The sequence below is a fragment of the Alligator mississippiensis genome, chromosome 11, assembly GCF_030867095.1.
Source record: "Alligator mississippiensis isolate rAllMis1 chromosome 11, rAllMis1, whole genome shotgun sequence".
In the NCBI taxonomy this organism is placed as follows: Eukaryota; Metazoa; Chordata; order Crocodylia; family Alligatoridae; genus Alligator; species Alligator mississippiensis.
Window position 1 is genome coordinate 47,199,076 of NC_081834.1, and position 20,743 is coordinate 47,219,818.

The window sequence follows — 20,743 nt, forward strand, 5'->3', positions numbered from 1 at the left end:
CTTAGGAATGAAGCAGCCTCCCCTCCCTCTGCAGCAGCCAAGGGCAAGAGCCCTCTAGCGACAACTGCTAAGGAGCCCCTCTCCCCGAGTCCTGCAGCCAGGCCAGGGGCTGGCCTCAAGGACACGTTTCTTCTGAGTGAATGAAGCAAAGCAGTTACCAAACCTGTGCTTCCCGCTGCCAGCAGCCTGGGCCCCCCCCCCAGCCTCCTGGATCCTGTGGGACAACTCCTGCCTCTAGCTTCTTGAGCATCATCTTGCTGCATCGGAGGAGAAAGGCCATTTCAGCGCACAAGGCGTCTTGCTGTCGCTTGTAAATAAAGCATCACAGAAGGCGCCTCTTTCCTCCATCCCTGAATGACAAATTGAGAAACCAGCATGAACGGTGGAACAGCTCTGTCTCGCTGCCCATCTTCCCAGTGGGGTGGCGTGGGGATTGCCTCTGAAGCCCATGAAGCACAGATCAATACAGATCCAAGTCCACTTTTAACCAGACATTCTGGATTTGTTTGCTTTCTGGGTAGCACCACCTGTTCCAGCTCCCTTAGGGTGGGGGAAGTTAGTATAACTATGATTTTCTGCAGGGGTTGGGGGTGAGAGAGAAGAGCAAATGAGGAATTCATTCAGCAGGATCTGTGAGGAGGACTGCGTTGGGGGAATTCATTTTAGATTTGGCAACTAGATTCGACAAATCTAGATTGGACATATTTAGTCTTAAATCCAGCATGGTTGGGAGTTATGTGGGACTAGAAGGAAGAGCATAAGATGGAGGAAATGTAACTCAGTGAGAGGGTTGCTGGGCTCATTGGGAATGGCAGGGTTTGAAAGTGCATTGCTTTATTATTGCAAGGTGTTGGGGGAAAGAGAGGAGAGTTATTTGCTGTTGATACTGGACTGTATTGTGAGAAAGAAGTAATGGAGCACGAGGTTTTATTAAAAAGCACCAAGAAAACAATTTGAGGTCTTAAAAATGTACATAAAAGTGTATAAAAAGTTTGGAATGATCACAGACAAATGCCTAGTGTCAAACTCATGTATTTTTCCCTGTTCAAAATGTCCTGGTTCCCCTATGGTATTCATGCATCCCCCTTCCTTTATGTACTACCCAGCCTTTAATGAATGTATCTTCATAGCCCCACAGTGAGGCAGGGCAAGGATCTTGTCCCATTTTACAGATGGAGAACTGAGACTTAGAGAGACAAAAGCCCAGGTCCAGAAAACTGGAACTTAGGCACCTAAAGCTGGACTTGGGCAAAATGTGCAACCACAGTGCAGGAAGCACTATTGTCAGCATCCCACATGATCCCCTTAGGTGCTTGCATTTTCACCGGGAAAGTTTCTTCTCAGGACCAAACAACCTCCTGTGTAAACCCTAAATTGGAACCACTTTGACAGCACTAAAAGCAGTTTGGTGCCTAAGCCTGACCACGATCCAGGAACTAGGTGGCCTTCACTGATCTAAGGCAGTATTACCCAGTGTGTCTTCTGGGGAGGTTGTGGGGAGGCAACACAAAAGGTTCTTGGTGGCATGTAAACCATGGCTGCCAATTCCCCCTGCTGCTGATAGCCTCTGGGGAACCAGCAGTGGGATGGAATCAGCAGTGGGAAGGGGACACAAGAGTGGCCATCTCTGCTATGCTGGGGTGCAAACCCACGAGCTTTGGGAAACACCGATCTAGGGTTACATCTATATAGTGCAAGGCTGACTGTCTCTGCTGTGTGGGTGCTAGTTCCCAAACCAGAAGTAGTGCAGCTGCATTTGTGTGGCACGCACTAGTATTGTCCTGGAAGCAGAGGATCTTTGTTGACGTAGCTCTATATGACTTGCCCAAGGCCACAAGGAAAATCCGTGGCAGAGTAGGGAGCAAAATCTAGATTCCCAGACATCTAGGATAGTACTAACCATTGGACCATGCTTCCTTTATTGTTCCCCCACTGGGGTTGATGCAAAATTATCCTTATTCAAAGTAGCTGCCATATCCCTATGGGTTTCAAAAATAGTAGGCAGAAAGCAGGGCAGGGTGGCACCTTAGAGACTAGCTTGTTATTTATAGCAGTAAAGAAGTTATAAATTGCAGTAGGTTAGAGTGAGGCTAGCCCTAGCAAACTATCTCTGTTCTTTGTTTTCAATGAGGCGGGTTGCCTTCAGAAAGATGATTGCCACAACATGGCTGGGCAGGACAATGCAAGACATGGGAACATGGGGTACAGGATGGGAGCTGAGAGGCTGCCAAGAAACATGGAGGCAGAGGCAGATGGGATTAGGAAGGATGGTATGTTTAGGTGACAGACGAATGGAGGTGTGTAGGGGAGTCAGAACTGGTGGAGGAAAATCATCAGTGTGTGGTACTGTAAGGTAGAAGGAGAGGAAACTATGGAGGGCAGAGGGGTGCACTGTGGGCAGTGAAGGGAGAATACAACTGCAGAAGGAGACTGTGTAGTGTTGAGATGCAGATAAGAAAGGGACAGAGTAGTAAAGAGAACGAGGGAGGTAAAGAAAGGCAGTTCATAGGGGACACAATCTGGTACTTCACTTAATTGTTTAAAAAAGCTTTGTCCACTTTCTAATCCTGATTTGGTGGTCTATAGCAGGCAGCCATGGTGCCATCACTCTTGCTGTTCTCCCCTTTTACTTGACTCAAAGATTTCAAGAGGCCTTCAACAGGCCTTTTGTGCTGTATCTCAGAACAAGTGTGTATCTCATACATACAGCAACATTGCTTCCTATGGGAGAGTTAAATATGCAGCTCTTTTCATCTGGCTGCTGAAAGTGGTTTCAGAACTTGCAGTCAGAGTACATACTTGGACAATACTGTTTGGTCAAGTCTTTGTTTAAACATAGACAAACAACTGCAGAGAAAAAGGAAAGGCTAGAGAAAGAACTACAAGAATTAAGCTGCCATTTCTGGTGTGGTAGATGGTATGGAGTTGACATATCTTGCAAACGATGTAATGGACTGATTTGCACATGCATGTTTCTTGCTCCAGATTAACTATATTTTGTGCACATTCTATTATTTTTGCTACTGTGGAGAATCCAGTCAGCTTGTTTTTCCAGCCACCAATTACATTCTGGCTTTTAGATTGTAAGCTTTTTGGAACAGGGACTGTCACTTGCTCTGTCTTTGTACAGCTCCTAGCACAATGATGTCCTGATTTGGATGAAGCTTCCATGTTCTAAGGCAGTCCAAAAGCACGTCTACACCACCTAAGGTTTATCACTGTGAAAACACCCCCACCCGTTCCCTCTTGTTCCACACCTGCTGCATGCCAAAAAAAAATGTCACTACAGGCTTACTGGCACATACCCAGGGTGTGCCTAGCAGCACACACAGGCTCTCAAACTCAAAGTGCTAATGAGAGCAGGGTAGGTGCAGCCAGCACTGCTCCCTCACTGACTTCAGGCCATTGCTTTAGCAGGTATCATTTACAAAGCAGGAGCAAGTGGATGGGGTAAGTTTTCATGGTGGTGTTCCCCAATACTGTACAATACAGTGTATGTGTACCATGAATGTTAAATAAAACATGCAAGTGCAAACAAATGCCCAAGCACTCCTCTTGCTGCTGTCAGTGTGCCTGCATCATAACTCATTTTATAATACAATCACACTGCTATCTTTCCCTTCAACAGGCTTTGAACCCAGGGCAGCCAGAACCACACCACTTCTCTGCAAGCTATTTAATATCAGAAGTAGGCTTTCATCTTTCATATGGCCCAGTCCCTTGGAGGGGTGCTACGTATGTTCTGCCTGTGGGTTATAGTTGTGAAACCAGGATGGTGTGTTGGGAATTGGGACTTCTGAGTCTGGGAAAGAAGTATGGCCTACAGCTGGGCATGTCAACTAGATTTGACATATTTGGGCTTATTCATGACATATTTGGCTTATTTAGTCAAGAGACAAGACTGAGAGGGGATTTAATAGCAGCCTTCAACTACGTGAAGGGAGGTCTGAAAGAGGATGGAGCTGGCCTGTTCTCAGTGGCGGCAGATGGCAGAACAAGGAAGCAATGGGCTCAAGTTGCAGCAAGGGAGTTTTAGGTTAGATATTAAGGAAAACTTTGTCACAAGGAGGGTAGTAAAGCACTGGAACAGGTTACCCAGAGGCAGTGGAATCTCCATCCTAGGAGGTTTTTAAGACCTGGATAGATAAAACCGTGGCTGGGATGATATAGTTGGGGATGGTCCTGTTTTAAGCAGAGGTTGGACTAGATGTGACCTTCTGAGGTCCCTTCCAACCCTAATTTTCCATGATTCTATGAAATGTAGCAGGATGGGAGTTATGTGGGACTAGAAGGAAGAGGATAAGATAAAGAGAATATAGCTCACTAAGAAGGTAACTACTGTAGAAGAGAAGGGCCTGACTTACCTCAAATGTGCCAGAAACTCCCCATTGTCTGCCTACCCTCTCCTGTCTATTCATTTATTCAATATATATTAAAATGTAAGATACAGAAAACCATTGGGCAGAGGTCAGGGACTCTCTCTTCCATGGCAGCATCCAGGCCACTGAGCTACACTTGCACTTACTTGCTCTCTTCCTGGCACCTCATACCTTCCTCTCTTGGCTGTCCAAAAGCTCAGTTCAACAGAAATGCTGGAGAGCAACCTAAGCAACGCCCAGCTCATAGCCTGGTGATTACAGCACTCTGTTGGGAAGTGAGAGATGCAGGTTTAAACCTCCTTTAGGTAGGAGATTTCCACATCCTGGGCAAGTGTCCTTAGCTACTAGGCTATTGGGATAAAAGGAAGGAGGGCCGTTCTCTTCCCTTTTCCTTCCAGGAGTATGTGTGCACTGAGTGAACCTATTCTGCCACAGGTGAAAATAGAGTATAAGGGCTGTACAAGTGCAGGTGCCTATGCAGGTAAGCAGCTGTATCAGTATCATTTAGGTGTGTAGGGGTGAAACAGGATTCAGCCCAGAGAGTCAAGAAATACCCACAGAATTGTGACATATTGGGACTAACCTGCAAAGTTCCTCAAAGAAAAATTGTGCCTTGCTAATCTATTGGCATGCTTTGATCATTCATCAGCAAAAAGTATTATACCAACTGCTTGTCATTTATTTAATTTATTTAGACTTCCAAAAAAACCCCAACTTTTGACAAAGTCCCTCACAAGAGGCTCTTAAGGCAGCCAAGCAGTCACTTGATGAAAAAAAAAACCCTGTTATAAATTAGAAACTGGCCAAGAGACAGAAAACAAAAGGGAGAAATGGTCAGTTTTTTTAACATGGCAAGAGGTTAACAATGAAGTGCTTTTGAGGTCCAGTACTAGGACTAGTGTTATTCAACATATATTGATGACCTATAAAAGGGGGGTGAGCAGTGTGACCGCAACATTTATGGAGAAAACATTACATGGGTTAGTTGTCTTTATAGAAGGCTGAATACCTTCAGAAGGCCTTCATGCTAGCTCAGCTGGCCATAACAGCAAACAGCACTTGGTATAAAGTACAAGGCAATGCACGTGGACCTGTACCATGCCATCATTTTTAAATTTATATTGTTTACTTGGGGAGTGTTTAGTACAGTGGTGACTGTTGCTATGGAAAAATATATCAACTTCTGATAGAAGCTGAGATTTTTCAAAACCATTTTAGGGATTTACTCAGTTTTGGAGATTGCAATGTAACATTTTCTGAAGTGTGTAAGGGTCAAATGTTTAAAGGTATTTAGGCACTGTAAGAGTACAGAGAGGTGCTGAATGATTTTTAAGATGTGTCTAGGCATCTAATATTCACTAATTTCATAGGCTATTTCAATGGGAGTTGAGCAGCCCTTGGTGACCACCTATGCATTCTGCATTAAATAATTATTGGCTAAAATGCATAAATAGTACTAAGGTGAGAAGCCAGAATCCAGGGCTTCCTCTCTTCCAGAGTCAAGCTTCCTTTAGCTTGCTCTTTTTCTAGCCCCAGCTCTTGCACTCTTGGCAGACTGGTGGGTCAGCTTCAGCAGGAAGGGTAGAGAGTGCTCCCAGCCCATGGCCTGGTAGTTAGGGCACTTTCCTGTTAGGTGGAAAACATGGATTCAAACTCCCTTAGTTTGACAAGGGCCTAGACTCTGTAATTCTCCTTTCGCAGACAAATGCCCTAACCACAAGGGGTGTCTATACATGTGCTCTGAAGGGGGGTTGCTTTAATTAGAGCGGCTTTAAGAGCTGCTTTAATTAAAGTGCCAGCAGTGTCATGTGTATTCAGTATCCCGTGCTTCAAAATGGTGGCGGGGTGCTTTAACTAAAGCTTGTTTAAGTTTAGTTAAAGTGCCCCTACCATTTAGAAACATGGGAACACTGAATACATGTGATGTGGAGGCTGCTGGAGCACACTAATTAGCACGCTCCAGCAGACTCAATTAATCAAGTCCGACACGTGCTAATTAGCATGTGCTGGACCAGAGGTCCATCATGTGTATAGATGCCCCAGGATATCAGGCAAACAGTGGGTTGTCCTCCTGCTCTCCCTGCCCAATTTAAAAAGTTAGGCAAGTAAGCCTAGGAGTTTCAGATTGTGAATTCCACCTTTACCAAAATGCCTAACGTGGCTGTAGGACAGGGGCGGGCAATTATTTCGGGCAGAGGGCCACTTACTGAGTTTTGGCAAGCCATCAAGGGCCGCATGACAGGCAGCCAGGGGCAGATAAATATTAATTTTCTAAATTTTTTAGGAGCCCTGCAGGCTGGACAGAATGGCCTGGTGGGCCGCATTCGGCCCGTGGGCTGCATTTTGCCCACCCCTGCTATAGGAAATAGTGTAAGTATCGCCTAACTCAAGGAGAGAGATGGGATTCCAGATACATACACCATCTTTTGTTTCCTTTGCAATCCTCTGCATGGCACACTGGCTGCTATGGTGTCACCATTCAATGGGGTTTGGAGCCCTAAGACACATAACTTGTTTTTCTTAATGCCATTGAGAAACAGACATGCCTAAGATTTAGATGAGACAATGCAGAACGGTGCCACAAATAGATGTTTTTTTTGGATCTGGGTCCTACAAGTCTACTGCAGCTAAGGTAGTTTCATAGTTGGTAGGGTCAGAAGGGACCTGAGCAGATCATTAAGTCCAACCCCCTGCCATGGGCAGGAAAGGATGCTGGGGTCAAATGACACTGGTTAGGTGATTAGCTAGCCTCCTTTTGAAGACCCCCAGGGTAGGAGCGAGCACCACTTCCCTTGGAAGTTGGTTCCAGATCCTAACCACGTTGACTGTGAAGTAGTGCCTCCTGATATCTAGCCTGAATCTACTCTCCATCAACTTATGGCCGTTATTCCTTGTTACTCCCAGTAGTGCTCGGGGGAACAGGGACTCTCCCATTGCCTGCTGGTCCCCCTTGGTCAGTTTATAGACGGTCACCAGGTCCCCTCTCAACCTTCTCTTGTGGAGGCTGAACAGGTTCAGGTCCTGTAGCCTCCCCTCGTAGGGCCTGCCCTGCTGCCCCCTGATCATGCGAGTGGCCCTCCTCTGAACCCTCTCGATACCTAAATACCTGCACATTCCAGCCATCAGAAATAGCTTGACATAAGGTCTCATGCATCTAACTTCATTATTTCCATATTACTGACAGCCCAAACCACTGTTCAGCTAAGTAAACCTGCAGGCATCTAAATGCTAAGTTGTTGCTGCTGGCTTGAGCAAAGCTGCTTAAGTGCTGATGCTGCCCCACAGTGAATGAGCTGCTCTGAAACCCTTCCTTTAAGCAGCATTGTCAAATTCAGTGCTTCCATGTCTCTCACAGGCACAGTCCAATGCAATCCATACAAAAGATAATCTGCTAAGGATGCATTATGACTGGCTAGCACGTGTGCGTGGATTAGAGCAGGCCCCCCAGATGTGGGAGACCCAAGTTCCCCAGTCCTTCTGAACATCTACATAAACCTCAGTCTCCCACAGCTCATATGAGTGTTCTCCCACTATTCAGGCTATTCTGGAGCGTCTCTCTTTCCATCTCTTCTTTTGCAGCTTTTCCACTTGGTTTAAGTAGATATGATTGGAAGAGGGACATGATTCTCATGCTCCCATATCCCAGGTGAATGCCCAAACCACTGGACCAGAGTCAGTCTTGCATATGACTTTCCTCTGGGCCAATGAATATTTAACTACTTACACAAAGTGGAATGGCTCTGATGGTAGACACTTTGACCATACAGTATCTGATGGTCTCAGGGATCTGGTTCACATTTCTGCTGTAGAACAGGCAAAGTGTGGAACTGAAGCAGTGAAAGCACTAAACTGTTTGCTATTCTGGGATATTTGTTTCTCTCTCTGTTGTTGGATATTTTTTGTGCATACATAACTTAGCTGCTTAACTCTAGGAGGCTGTTCACAGCTCAGCTAGTTTCTAGGGCTACTTCCCTAAGCAGATGATTCTGTCTCTCCTTGTATGGGGAGCCTAGATACCTCAAAGCTAGAGAGTTCTAGGAGCATTTCAGCACCTTTAAGGATCTCTAAGCGGCTTAGAACAAGAATTTAAAGTGACTTTCAATAGTACTTTACAGCACCTAAGTCACCTGGGCTGTGTCTATACCACTTTCCCAGTATTCTTGAGATTGAAAAACACAGCCTTTTGGCTGCACATGTTTCTATGCCAAACTTCAAATTCTGGAAACCCATGCTGAAAGTACCCTGCATTGCTGTACTCAAGCCACTGGAGACAGGGCTCTTGAGAGTGAAATGGGGGGACTTCAGTTTTGGGTTTTGTACATGCTGGGCATGTCTACATGTGACACTTCAATGCACATTCGCCTAAGTTAATGTGCATTAAGGGCGTGCATCTACACATGTACGCCCTAACTGCGTGTTAAAAATGGTGACTTTAGGCTATTCATGCTTAAATTTGATACCTGGAAATGCACAAATAATTAGAGCACATTAACGCATGTGTAAACATGTCAATGTGCTTTAACGCCTGCATGTGTAGATGCCTGCCTAAACCTGCTTAATGCACATTAAGATAATGCACATTAAATTTTGGTGCTCTTAAATGAATGTATAGACATGCCTGCCGAGGGCTCAAAGGAGAGTGGGTGGGGCCATTCTCTCCACGATGCACTTAGTTGTATTGGGAAAACTGTACAGATCTCTCTTAGGCACTTTTGGAAACACCATACTTGGCATCCAAAACCTGTAGCTGAATTTTAAGTCTCTGCCAGGTAGATCTTAAAATCGCTGTTCACTTCAATTGGGAGTTTTACCTGAAAAATTTTGGCACCAAGTGGCCCATTAAAAGGGACGATATCATTTACTCATACACGTAGCTATGATCTAAATTAAGTGTAACGACTAAGGAAAGTATCCCAGGAGTCTTTGTAGATAGATCAATGAAAACCCCTGCACTGTGTGCAGAGGTTGTTTAAAAAGTTAGTATGGATAAATAAGTGAATAGAAAATAATACTGAGACTATTCTAATGCCACTATGTAAACTTATGGGACACCCAATGTGGATTATGGCATTCAAATCTGGTGGCCTCATCTCAAAAATATATAGTAGAATTAGAAGGGGCTTAGGGACAACTGACAACAATTATTAGAAAAAATTGAGATGCTTCTGTATGAGGAGAGGCTGAACAGATGGGAACTGTTTAGCTAGCAGATGAAAGATGGGTACCTGACAAAAGAGTACAAAATAATGAACGGGACAGAAAAAGTACCGACAAAGCAGGCTCCCTCACAGTACAACGCCTCCCTCACAGTACAAGGAAAAGGGGATGCTCACTGAAATCAGAGGGGGCTAATTTACTGGCAAAAAATACTATCCTACCCAATGTATAACTAGCATGTGGAACTCATTGGCACAAACTGTTACAAAGACCATGAGTGGGATTCCAAAACGAGGGAATTAGACACATCTATGTGAATGACAAAAAATGCCATCCACAAGCACAGTGGCTAAGGTAAAAGTCTGTAAGGGATATTCATGTTGAGAACAATAGACAGGTAACTAACTGCCTGAAAGCAGGCAGCCACTTTCCCCCATGGGCAGGTTATTGCAAAACTGTCCCTTATGGGAGTTTCATGCTTTCCTTTGAGGTATGTGGTTAAAAGCCACTTTTGGAGACAGGGGATTGGAGTAGCTTCACCGCTGAGTCTGATCACGTATGGTGATTCCTAATTTTCAGGTAACTCAGATCTCAGTCTCTTTTTTGCTTTTCCCCATTTTACAACAATCCCCTTACTGGTTTTTTAATGTGTCCCATTCGTTAGAATGCTTGAGTAGAGTAGGGCCACAAAGGCAGGAAGGACACCGGGTTCACGCCTTTGTGGATTTTCTCGTGTCTCTTGTGGTGAGAGCTGTGACTGAAGCTCTTCCCGCAGTAAGTGCATATATAGGGTTTCTCCCCTGTGTGGATGCGGTGATGCTGTGTCAGGGTGGATTTGTCAGTGAAGCTTTTCCCACAGTCAGAGCATGTGTACGGCTTCTCTCCTGTGTGAATCCGCTGGTGCCTGATCAGGTTCGAGCTCACATTAAACCTTTTTCCACAGTCAGGACACTCATAGGGTTTCTCACCCGTGTGGATGCGCATGTGCTTGACCAGGTCTGAGTTCTGGCTGAAGCTCTGCCAGCACTCCGCGCACGTGTTGGGGATCTCAAAGGCTGTGCTTCTCCTCCTGGACCCTTTGGTTTCTTTGACCTTCCCAACAGTGGGGCTTTCCTGGTAGGTGCATTTAGTCTGCCTAATCCCAGGAGGGCTGTTGAGGTGTCTCCTGTGATGGGTGCTCCGGCTGAAGGTTTTCCCACAGTCGATGCATGTATAGGGTTTCTCTCCTGCGTGGACATGCTGGTGCTGGGTCAGGGTTGACTTGTCCAGGAAGTTTTTCCCACAGTCAGAACAGTTATAAACTTTCTCCCCTGTGTGGGTTCTCTGATGCCTGATAAGATTTGAGCTCACGCTGAAACTCTTTCCACAGTCGAGGCACTGATAGGGCTTCTCCCCTGTGTGGATTCTCCGGTGATTAATAAGGTCTGAGCTCTGAAGAAAACTTTTACCGCACTCAATACAGATGTTTGGCCTCTCTCCCATGAACATTCGGCGGCGTACAATGGTGCCTTTGCGTTTTCTCACGCCTCCCCCACTGTGAGCAGATCTGTTCTCCTCTGGAGGGTGTTGCTGCTGTACTTCCACTATGCCAGGACTTGTAGGGGATATTTCCTGCTCAGGGCTCTCAGAAATGGTGACTATGGATCTTATCAGTGACATCTTGTGCTGCTCCTCACTCCCGGGCAGTTCTTCTGGATAGAAAGAGAATCCAGACATGAGTCATTCCCTGTGCTCGAGACAGAGTGAACCTCAGAGAGGGGAAAGTGAAATCAAATAACTGTTGATGAAGTATCTTCAAGTTTAATAAAACCATTTTACTTTCATGATCTCTAACGACACTGAATCATCTTGGACCTAACAAAACCATCATATCACCCCTCTTCCAATCGTTTCCTCTGTCCTCTACAAATGTTTCAGTAATGGTAAGCCATGACCAGTGCTTAGCAGAATATAGATTTACTGTTCCCGTGTGCACATCTAGTTGTCCTATATTTACCCATTGTACTGTAGATTGTGTAAATTCTCAACCATCTCTTTGTTAGATATTTGTACAAGTAGCATGGCAACACAAATAATTATGTTATGAGTGAAGGGTGCTTCACCCCACAGAAAAGCATCCTTTGTATTTACGAAGAGTAACATTTGAAAAATGCCTAAGTCCCACTATAAAAAGTACCTAAGGGCTAGATTGTCATTAGTACCTGGACCACTAAGCATGCCTAATGAGATTTTCAAAACTTGCTATACAGGTTCATGCCTCACTCCCATTTAAATCAATGGGGCTTAGGCTCCCGCGTGTCTTAGGTGCTCTTGAAAATTTTATCCACTCTGGATTTTAAAAACAAACATGTATAGTTACACCCAGGCAAAGATACTATATCCTATACAAGATGATTGACACAAGGAAGTCAGTGAGAAACAGTAGAGGGTAAATTCAAACTGTAATAGCTATTTTGTAGGAAGTCCTCTGTGTAGCTATATTTTAAGACTAAAATGCTTCTGTGCAGTGTAGGTTAATATAAACTGCAAAAATACATTATTGGTGGAGAAAAAGAGTGTCCACACTGGGGTGACTCTGGAATAGTTACTGCACTTTGAATTCATTTATTCTGCTATAGTTTTCTCATGAAACTAGTCCTGAGTAATTTCTTGATTTCTTTACAGTTGCTCTTATCTGTCCTGTCAGCACTGTTTCTGTCACAACCCTTACTTACTATGTCGTATCTGCATTTAGGGCCTAATTCTGCATAGTTCTAGCAGGATGCAAATTCATTTACAGCTCAGTCTTAGTTTCATAAGCAAAGCAAACTGATTCATATAGAAAGGTGTTTGCAAAGTCTAATCTTTAGATAGCCAATATTCAAAGAGGGTAGCTGGGATGACCCGGATAATTACAGCACTATTAGTCCAACATTAGTCAGCTGAATAAATGATACATGGCTTACTCAACAAAACATTTAAAAGATGGTAACATAATTCAGGCCAATAAACATAGTTTTATGGAAAGTGGATTCTGCTTTACAGGCAATTGCAAGTTGGGTTAATAAAGAAAAAAAACCATAAAATTATTGCTGGTAAAGTAGCACCCAAAAATTGGCAGTGTGATAAAAATGAGAAAGACAGGTCAATAGCATAGAGTGAGTGGACTGCTTAGTAAAATGGGCTCATCTGAAAATCATAGGCCAGATCCTACTCCACCAATTAGGTACTTAAGTGTCATTCTGTTCCCCCCTATTCAAATTCCTGATAAGCTGTTAATATGAAAGGGAAGAGACTCCTCCTTGCTGCTGTTATAGAAATAGATGCATTAATGGATTTTCAGGAACTTGAACAGGATGGAATAGGACCACATACATGTGTCTAATAGGTGAAGTGGGATCTGCCTCCACATTTTAATACAATCCTAAATCAGTGGTTCTCAGACTTTCTAGACTCAAAGCACCTCTCATAAAATTTCAACTTGCAGTTTTCACCTGGGTTTTTTTTACTACAGAAAAATATTAGAACAATTCTTCTGTTGCAAAGAACTCAGAAAGACCACAACAGGTCAAAATGGTTTTAACACTATGAATTCCTATTTGAAATCTCTGGGTTATCTCCATGGCACCCTGGCTAAGGATCACTGTTTCTAGGAAAAAATAATATAGGTTGCACTAGCAGTATGGTTGACTGTATCATGTGAAGCACTGACTCTGAAAAGGTTTTAGGGAAAAAGATGGAAACCAACTAATTTTGAGTTCCTAATGTGATGCTATGGCTCAGAAAACTAATGTGAGGTTTGGCTTATGAGCAAGGGAATATAAAAGATGAATAGATAGATCCTATTATCTCTGTTTATGACGATCATAAGACTTTTACTGGAAATCAGTGTTTAATTTTGGTGGCATAGGTTTGAAAAGGAAGCTGGAAAACTGAAAGGCATTCAAAGAATAGTTACAAGAATGATCTGATGCCTGGAAAATCTTCAAGAGACTTGAAGTTCAATCTGTTTACAAAAAGAAAGTTAAGTCAATTTAATGATCTTGCTGGGGTGATCAGACCCCAATTGACTTCCTGCCCTCTGGGCAGGGGGCTGGACCTAACGTGATGATTTCACAAAGTCCCTTCCAGCCCTAATGTCTATGAAAACTATGTAATCTATAATGTAGATTATAGATTACCTAGACAGGGTGAAGATTTCTGATACAAGAGTTATTCATGCAGCAAAGACTAGAATGGTTAGAATCTACAATAAGACATACTCAAACTGCTGATATCTTAAGACACTTAGTGGCCGTGTCTATGAGATGCTGACTGCTCAGTTGTTATTGCACAGTCATTTAGTACATGCATACACAACTACTAAATGACTGTGCAGTAACCAGAGTTACTGTGCAGTAGCAGCGCCAAACGGCTTTTAGGTGACGCTGTCTGCGTAGTAGCTCATTACTACTGCACAATAGTGTCACATCACACTTTGTGCCATGAAAAACTACTGTGCGGTCAAGTGTCTTGTGTAGACGCAGCCAGCGAGGACAATTAGTGGCAGTCCTCTTAGCAAATGGGGCGCTGGCTTCTTTACTGTATCTCAGCTACAAATTATTGGTCTAGATACAAGAATACTCACTGGTTGAAGTTCTCCAACATGCTATGCAGAAAGTCAGACTAGATGCTCGTAAGGATCCCTACAGTCACAAGCTTTAAATTGGTGATTAGACGTTCCCTTCTTTCTGCAGTGTCCAGCATACTTCTGCATGCCTGAAAAGAATAATAATAATCACAAACAGCAGAATCCAGGGAGCTCTTTGGGGGCTCCCCCTAACGTTGTCCTCAAGGGCTGCACGGTCCACCAGCGGTGCAGAGAGTGAGGAGAGCCAGAGACTGGATTTTCCTCTCTCAGCTGCTTATTTACAGGCAGCTGACTCTGCCTGGGTGATAATCTACTGCAGTCGTTGAGTCTCAGCAAATGTGGGAGCTTGTATCCCCTTTCCCTACGTACTTTTCTAGGTGCTGGTTTTAAGCCATATCTTTATGATGAAAAGAAGTTGTTTTTTCACAGCAATAAAAAAATACCAAGTGCTTGCTTTGTTGTTGTAAAATGCCCAACTGTGGACACAAGGTGAAGTGAAAGCACTTTCCACCAGGTGATGGGGTAATTAAACTGAACAGTGAGCACGTCTACATGTTCATTAACGCACTGTAGTTACTGCACATTAAGTTTTTGTACTTGGTTAACCAAGCACTAATTCAATGTAACTTGCGCTACCGTGCACAGGGCTGGGTGGATACCTCACGCGCCCCTAGGCACATGATCTTCAGTGCTGCCTATCTACTCTGACTTTTGTTTTTTCCGAGTCAATGAGATATCAACACGTAGCGGTCACCTGTACTGTGGGTAGTCCAACAGAAAGGTTTCAAGCGTGTATTATGGTATATAGGAACTGATGCGCTGTTTGCTGTCTCTATCTATAATACTATATATGATATATATTTGATGATTATTACTTTCATTGGTGACGCGTAGGGGGTGCACGCTGATGCACACGCACCCCCTGAGCGTGGCAGCGCCCCCCTACGAAAAGGTGCCACCGACACTGTTGGCGGCGCCTGTGGGCGGTCATCGCTTGCTGCCCCCTCCCGTCACTGCTGACACTGCCGGTGGCGTCTGCGGGCGGTCAGCGATCGCTGCCGGCCACTGCCGATGCTGTGGTGGTGTCTGTGGGTGGTCGCCAACCCCTGGTCGGCGCTCGCCACCATCCGTCCCGTCAGCGGTGTCTGCAGGAGCGCCGTTTGCCGCTGCGCCCCCCCTGGGCACGCGTCCTTCAGGATTATCTTTACTTCAATACGAAAAATCGCAACGCCAGGACGCCTTACGGGTGACTTGGCCCCGACTGCGCGGTAGCGCCGGCACACGGGTTTGCTAGGGACGCTAACGGCGCAGCAGCCTAATAACCCCGCGCAGTCTCGCTTCAGGCGGGTTTTGCTCGGCATGTGCGCGTCGCTAACAACACGGCGCGCCGCGCTGCTGCGCAGTAAGCGTCTCGTGCAGACGCGCCTGCTGCCGCCCTGCCTCGGGTGTCGGCGCCACGGCGGGAGCGTCCTGGCGCCCGCTGCCCAATGGCATCAGGCCGGGCAGCGCCAAAACCAGCCCCGCGGGCAGCCGCGACGCCCCTCGGCCGCTCCCCACCAGGCTGGAGGCGGCGGCGGCGGCCGGTCCGCGCGGCTCAGCCCCGGCGGCGGCTCCCTCTGGCCCGGGGCGCCGCCCTCGCCCCCCCCCCCCTCCCGCCCTGCGGGTCCGGCGCTGCGCTGCTGTGCGCTGCCCCCGCAGCCAGAGCCCGCCCGCCCCGGGCAGGGTGCCGCCCGCCCGCCCGCCGCTACCTGGAGCCCGGCCCGGGGGCGGCGGCTCGGCGCGGGCTCCCGCCTCACAATGGAGGGAGGCAGCAGCGGTGCGATGTGACCCAGGAAGTTCAACCCCCGGATCCTGAGCGCACACCAGCCAGAGCCCTCTGGCGGACACCGCCCGGGACCCCTCCCCAGGGCACCAAACCCGCCCTTCTCCTCCGGTCCTAGAAGCCCCCCAGCACCGCGACAAGACCCGGGCCAGGCTGCCCCCGACAGCCCGTGTCACCTTGGCCGGGCCCGGGGACCCCTGTGGCCCCTGGACTCTGGTCCGAGTCACAGGACGCCTTCCCGCGCCCTGAGCCCAGGGCCGGCGTGGAGCCGTCGCAGCTGGCCGCGGGCTCCCCACGGGTCAGGACGTAGGGCGGCGGGGCCAATGGGTACGGCCACATGCCACCCTGCCCGAATTGCGGGGCTGCAAGCCCCGTGCGCGCGGTGGCCCCTTCCCCGCAAAGGGCTGGGCCGCACGGCGCCCTCGCCCCGGCCCCCTTCCTGCGCAGCGGGGCTGGGTGGAGGCCGAGGCTGGACGGCTCCCTGCAAGACTGGGTTGGGGCCAGGCTCCCGCTCCGCGCGGCCAGATAGGGCCTGCTGTGTCGCCCCAGGCTCCGGATTGGGACCACTGGCCGGATCCAGCCCGCGGACAGACCGGGCACTGCCCGTCTGGCCTGCCAGGCAAAAAGGCTGAGCACCCCTGGTCTAGACTGCCCAGCTAGGCAGGCAGAGGCTGAGGGGCAAGGAGGGTGCACCTGGGAGGTTGTCCGCCGTGGCTGTGGAGTGGCCCAGGACCCACCTCTCCTAGGGGAAGCCCTTGTGAAGGAAGGGAGATGTGTAGAGGGAGCTGGATCAGTGCCAGGGTTTCATGTGGCCTTGATCTGAGGGTCTCTCTTCTCATAATAGTAAAGATTGTACCAGCAAAGCAGCAGGAGGGAGAGGAGAAAGCAATGAAGGGGAAAATGAGTACAACCTCCAAGGAAATATCCTGGCCGGAAGGACTGTGGGCGAGGGAGCTGCTTCACTGGGGAAAAGGCTGGGACCAGTGTTATTTTAGTGCTCCTGCTATGACCCTTCCATCCTATGTGACTCAATTTTGGCTAGAGCGGGAGGGTCCAGCTCCTGGAGGGGCTGGGAATTTAGGGTGGTGAAAGCAGGGCATGAAGCTCTATTGGGGATGCTTTTTGGCAGAGGTGGGGTGAGTGACAGCTGTGTTAACCCCTGTAGCTCCATGAGCCCACCTGCCCTGCTATCAAAGCTATTCACCTCCCACTCCCCTGCCAAAGATGGATCTGGATCCATCCTGTGATGTGCCTGGACCTCGATCTGGCCTGGGAGGCCAAGCCAATGTGATGCCCCTGGGCTACAGGTGCACAAGGAGGTACATTGTCAGTGGCAGCTGAAGGGGGTGCCAATGACAGAGGGGCAGGTGATCGGTGGATATGTTAACTGCACTTAAAATGTGAGCATCTGCATGTTCAAGCAGTAAAACATGCCAACTGCACTGCGCTTGTAGCAAAATTACAACTTTTCATAGGAGGAGTAACTCCAGATTGCATTAAGCAACATATATTCAGTTATCGTTGGACTGCTCCACAAAGATACTATGAGCAATCTCTGGTCCTCATGGCACTGGTGGGATGCAGCAGCAGGAGTGGCATCTTCTCCTGGGCTCGGTTCCCTGTGCCTCCCTCCACCTAGTGCCAGCCGCAGAAACCCAGCTCACTTCAGTGTGTCAGGGCCAAGCACTGCAGTCTGAGCCTTGCTGAGCAGGTGGCGGGGAGGACATGGGCTCTGGGTGTGAGGGCTGCATGTCTTTATAGGCTGATGTATGAGCCTATAAGGCAAGCTGGGGGGACAGAGAAAGAGGGAAGAGGGAATTGGTCTTGCTCACCAATTAGAAACAAGGGTGAGTGTTGAGCTTTCTATCACTGATTTGTAACCAGACACACGAAATGACTAGAGAGACAAAAACAAAAAAATGGAATGGATTTGAATATGGAATTATCAGGTTAAAAAACCACCAAATTTCTGTCATTTATGGTTGTGGAGAGAAACCTGGAAAAGTGATCCTTGGAAGGCTAAAAATCCAGAAATAACTTCTTCTATTCTTCGCTTTTAGCATCTCCTTAATTTTATGTCTGTCACATGGCTTTTAATGTAATCTTTGAATGCATAGTCTAGACAGGCTGACAATGCAGAGGTGTTCATCAGTCATCGGGTTCTCCCTGTTCTGAGCTGCATGAAGAAAATATACCTGGGCACAAGAAGCAACTGTTTGTAGGCACACTGAGAAGTCTTACTGGTCACTTACAACCCAAGGACTTGAATGCTTATTCTTGAGCACCATCTACTGGCATTACCTATTTAGATATACACAAAAACAGCTGTCGCAGTTAGCCCTTTTGTTATGCTGCCTAACAAAAATGTCAGCCGAATCATTTTGGGCCTCTCTTCACAGTCATGAAATATTAGTTTATTAGTCCACGTACTTTGGACCCGGTATAATCTCCTTTAAGAAGGTCAAGCTAGTCTTTTTGCTTATTATGACAGGAGGTGAGGAGGGGAAAGTGCTGGGAGGTATGCAGCCAGAATGGGTTGCAGCCAAAGGGCCCCTTTACTCATGCAGGTAAAAGTGCAATCAGATCTAATGCACAATCCACACAATTATGTCTCCTGCCTTGCCTCATGTGCATGGCAGGAAGCGTGTTTGTGGGACACAACATCAGATCCTATCGTGCCTTATTGCTAGAAGAGGGGGAGTCAGGGATCAGCATCCCAGGCTCCCCCTGCACCAGCAAATAGCAAACTCCCACAGCTGTGAGTCCTACAGCTGATGGGACTCTAAGCCCTAGCAGTGCCCGACAGCTGCCAAGGCTGGGAGTTCTGCAGCTGACAGCCATGGGGCAAAACCAGGGCTGAGTCTCACAGCTGCAGGAGTCTTCTTTCTGGCAACTTTGGAGCACTGCTGAGACGGAGAGGGATGTCCATGGTGCACTGCTGACAGGGCTCTCAGCTGCAGGGAGGGACCCTGCTACACATGCAAATTAAAGCTGGATAGAAACCAGCTCTAAATGTATTATGCATTTTCTAGCTCTAACTTTATAGCTGCATGGACCTTTTTAGAATCATCGAGTCCAGTCAAGTCAGTCCCAAGGCCACTGTGACCATTGGGGCACCTTAGATGCTATAACAACCCTTCTCCACTCTGCCCTGTGTTTGACTAGCATTGTGCACTCTGTCAGCTGAAGCCTTGTCCAGTCCTTGATGTTGGTTCCCCAGCTCTTCTTGGGTCTACCTCTTTTTCTCTTTCCCTCCACAGCGTCCTGCACTACGGTGTTGGCAAGGGTATCCAGCCTTCTCATGATTTGTCCAAACCATTGCAGCTTCCTTCATCACACAACCTCCAACAGCGGTTTGTAGGTTCCAGTTTCTTGACTGATTCGCTATTTGACAGACTCGGTGGTCCGGTGCTCAGTGTATGAGACAGAATGATAGAATTGTACATCACCTCTGACCCCATGGACTTGTACACATCCGGCTTTTCTAAATGGTCCCTAACTTGTTCTTTCACTACTGTCAGCTGCTCATCTCCCCGCTAAGCTGTCTGCCAGGTGCCGTAGTCAGGTAGCTGACGTTGCCTGTGAAAACTGAGATAGAAAAGGCATTGAATACTTCAGCCTTTTCCACATCATCTGTCACTAGATTGCCTCCCCCATTCAGTAAAGGACCCACACTTTCCCTGACCTTCCTCTTGTTGCTGACATGCTTTTAGAAACCCTTCTTGTTACCCTTCACATCCCTTGTGAGTTGCAACTCCAATTGCACTTTGGCCTTCCCAATTTCATCCTTGCATGCCCAAGCAGTACTCTTATACTCCTTCCTACTAGTTTGTCCAAACTTCCACGTCTTGTAAGCTTACTTCTTGTGTTTTAGCTCATCGAAGTGTTCCCTGCTAAGCCAAACTGGTCTTCTGCCATACTGGCTAGTCTTCCTGCACATCGGGATGGTCCATTCCTGTGCCTTCAGTAAGGTTTTTTTTAAAGTACAACAAGCTCCCCTGGACTCCTCTCCCCCTCAGACTGGTCTTCCAGGAAATCTGGCCTATCAGTTCCCTGAGTAAATGGAAGCCTGCATTTTTGACATCCAGGGTCCTTACTTTGCTGCTCTCCTTCCTTCCTTTCCTCAGGATCCTGAACTCAATCATCTCACGGTCGCTGCTGTCCAAATTGCTAAATCCACTTCTACACTCTCCACCAATTCTGCCCTGTTTGCAGCAGGTCAAGAAGAGCATGGCCTCTGGTTGGGCCCTCCAACATTTGCAAGTTTTCATGGTGTGATAGTTAATTTGCATATGTAGCCAGTCTAAATTAAGTGTGCAATTAACTGGTGAATAGTGTAATACATGTAATGTGTAGAGGGGGCCACATTTTTATAAAGTGGGGAGGGAAGGGAAGAGTTGGCAAAGCCACAAAGCACACACCAGGATGGTAAGAACTCTGCCTTACTGTGGGATCCTGGCCCACTTTATGTACAACCTAGTCCTAGGTCCTGTTTCTTTGTTATTTCATAGATTTCAGAGACATTAGGGCTGGAAGGGACCTCGGAACATCATCGAGTCCAGCCCCCACTCCAGGGGCAGGAAGTCAGCTGGGGTCATAGGATCCCAGCAAGATAAGAATCCAAATTTCTCTTGAAGGTGTTCAATGTAGGTGCTTGAACTACCTCCGATGGCAGGCTATTGCCCCCGGTTTCCACCAATTAGCAAGCAGGGGGATGAGAAGGGTCCCATAATCCTGTCCAGCTCTGAGTCACGTCACTTAATATACCTGAGCAAC

The 20,743-nt window shown here is 47.2% G+C and overlaps 1 protein-coding gene across 1 annotated transcript; it reads right to left on the minus strand.

The window, feature by feature from the left end:
- Window positions 1-10,196: 10,196 nt before the first annotated feature.
- On the minus strand, window positions 10,197-11,252 carry LOC132244027 (zinc finger protein 252-like). Its single transcript, XM_059714941.1, has one exon. It carries the CDS (start codon window positions 11,250-11,252, stop codon window positions 10,197-10,199), a length of 1,056 nt encoding a protein of 351 aa, XP_059570924.1.
- Between the last annotated feature and the right edge of the window lie 9,491 nt (window positions 11,253-20,743).

Bases quoted from the DNA above. Each gene is read 5' to 3' on its own strand.
- LOC132244027 (XM_059714941.1), bottom strand. From the start codon at position 11,252: ATGTCTGGATTCTCTTTCTATCCAGAAGAACTGCCCGGGAGTGAGGAG.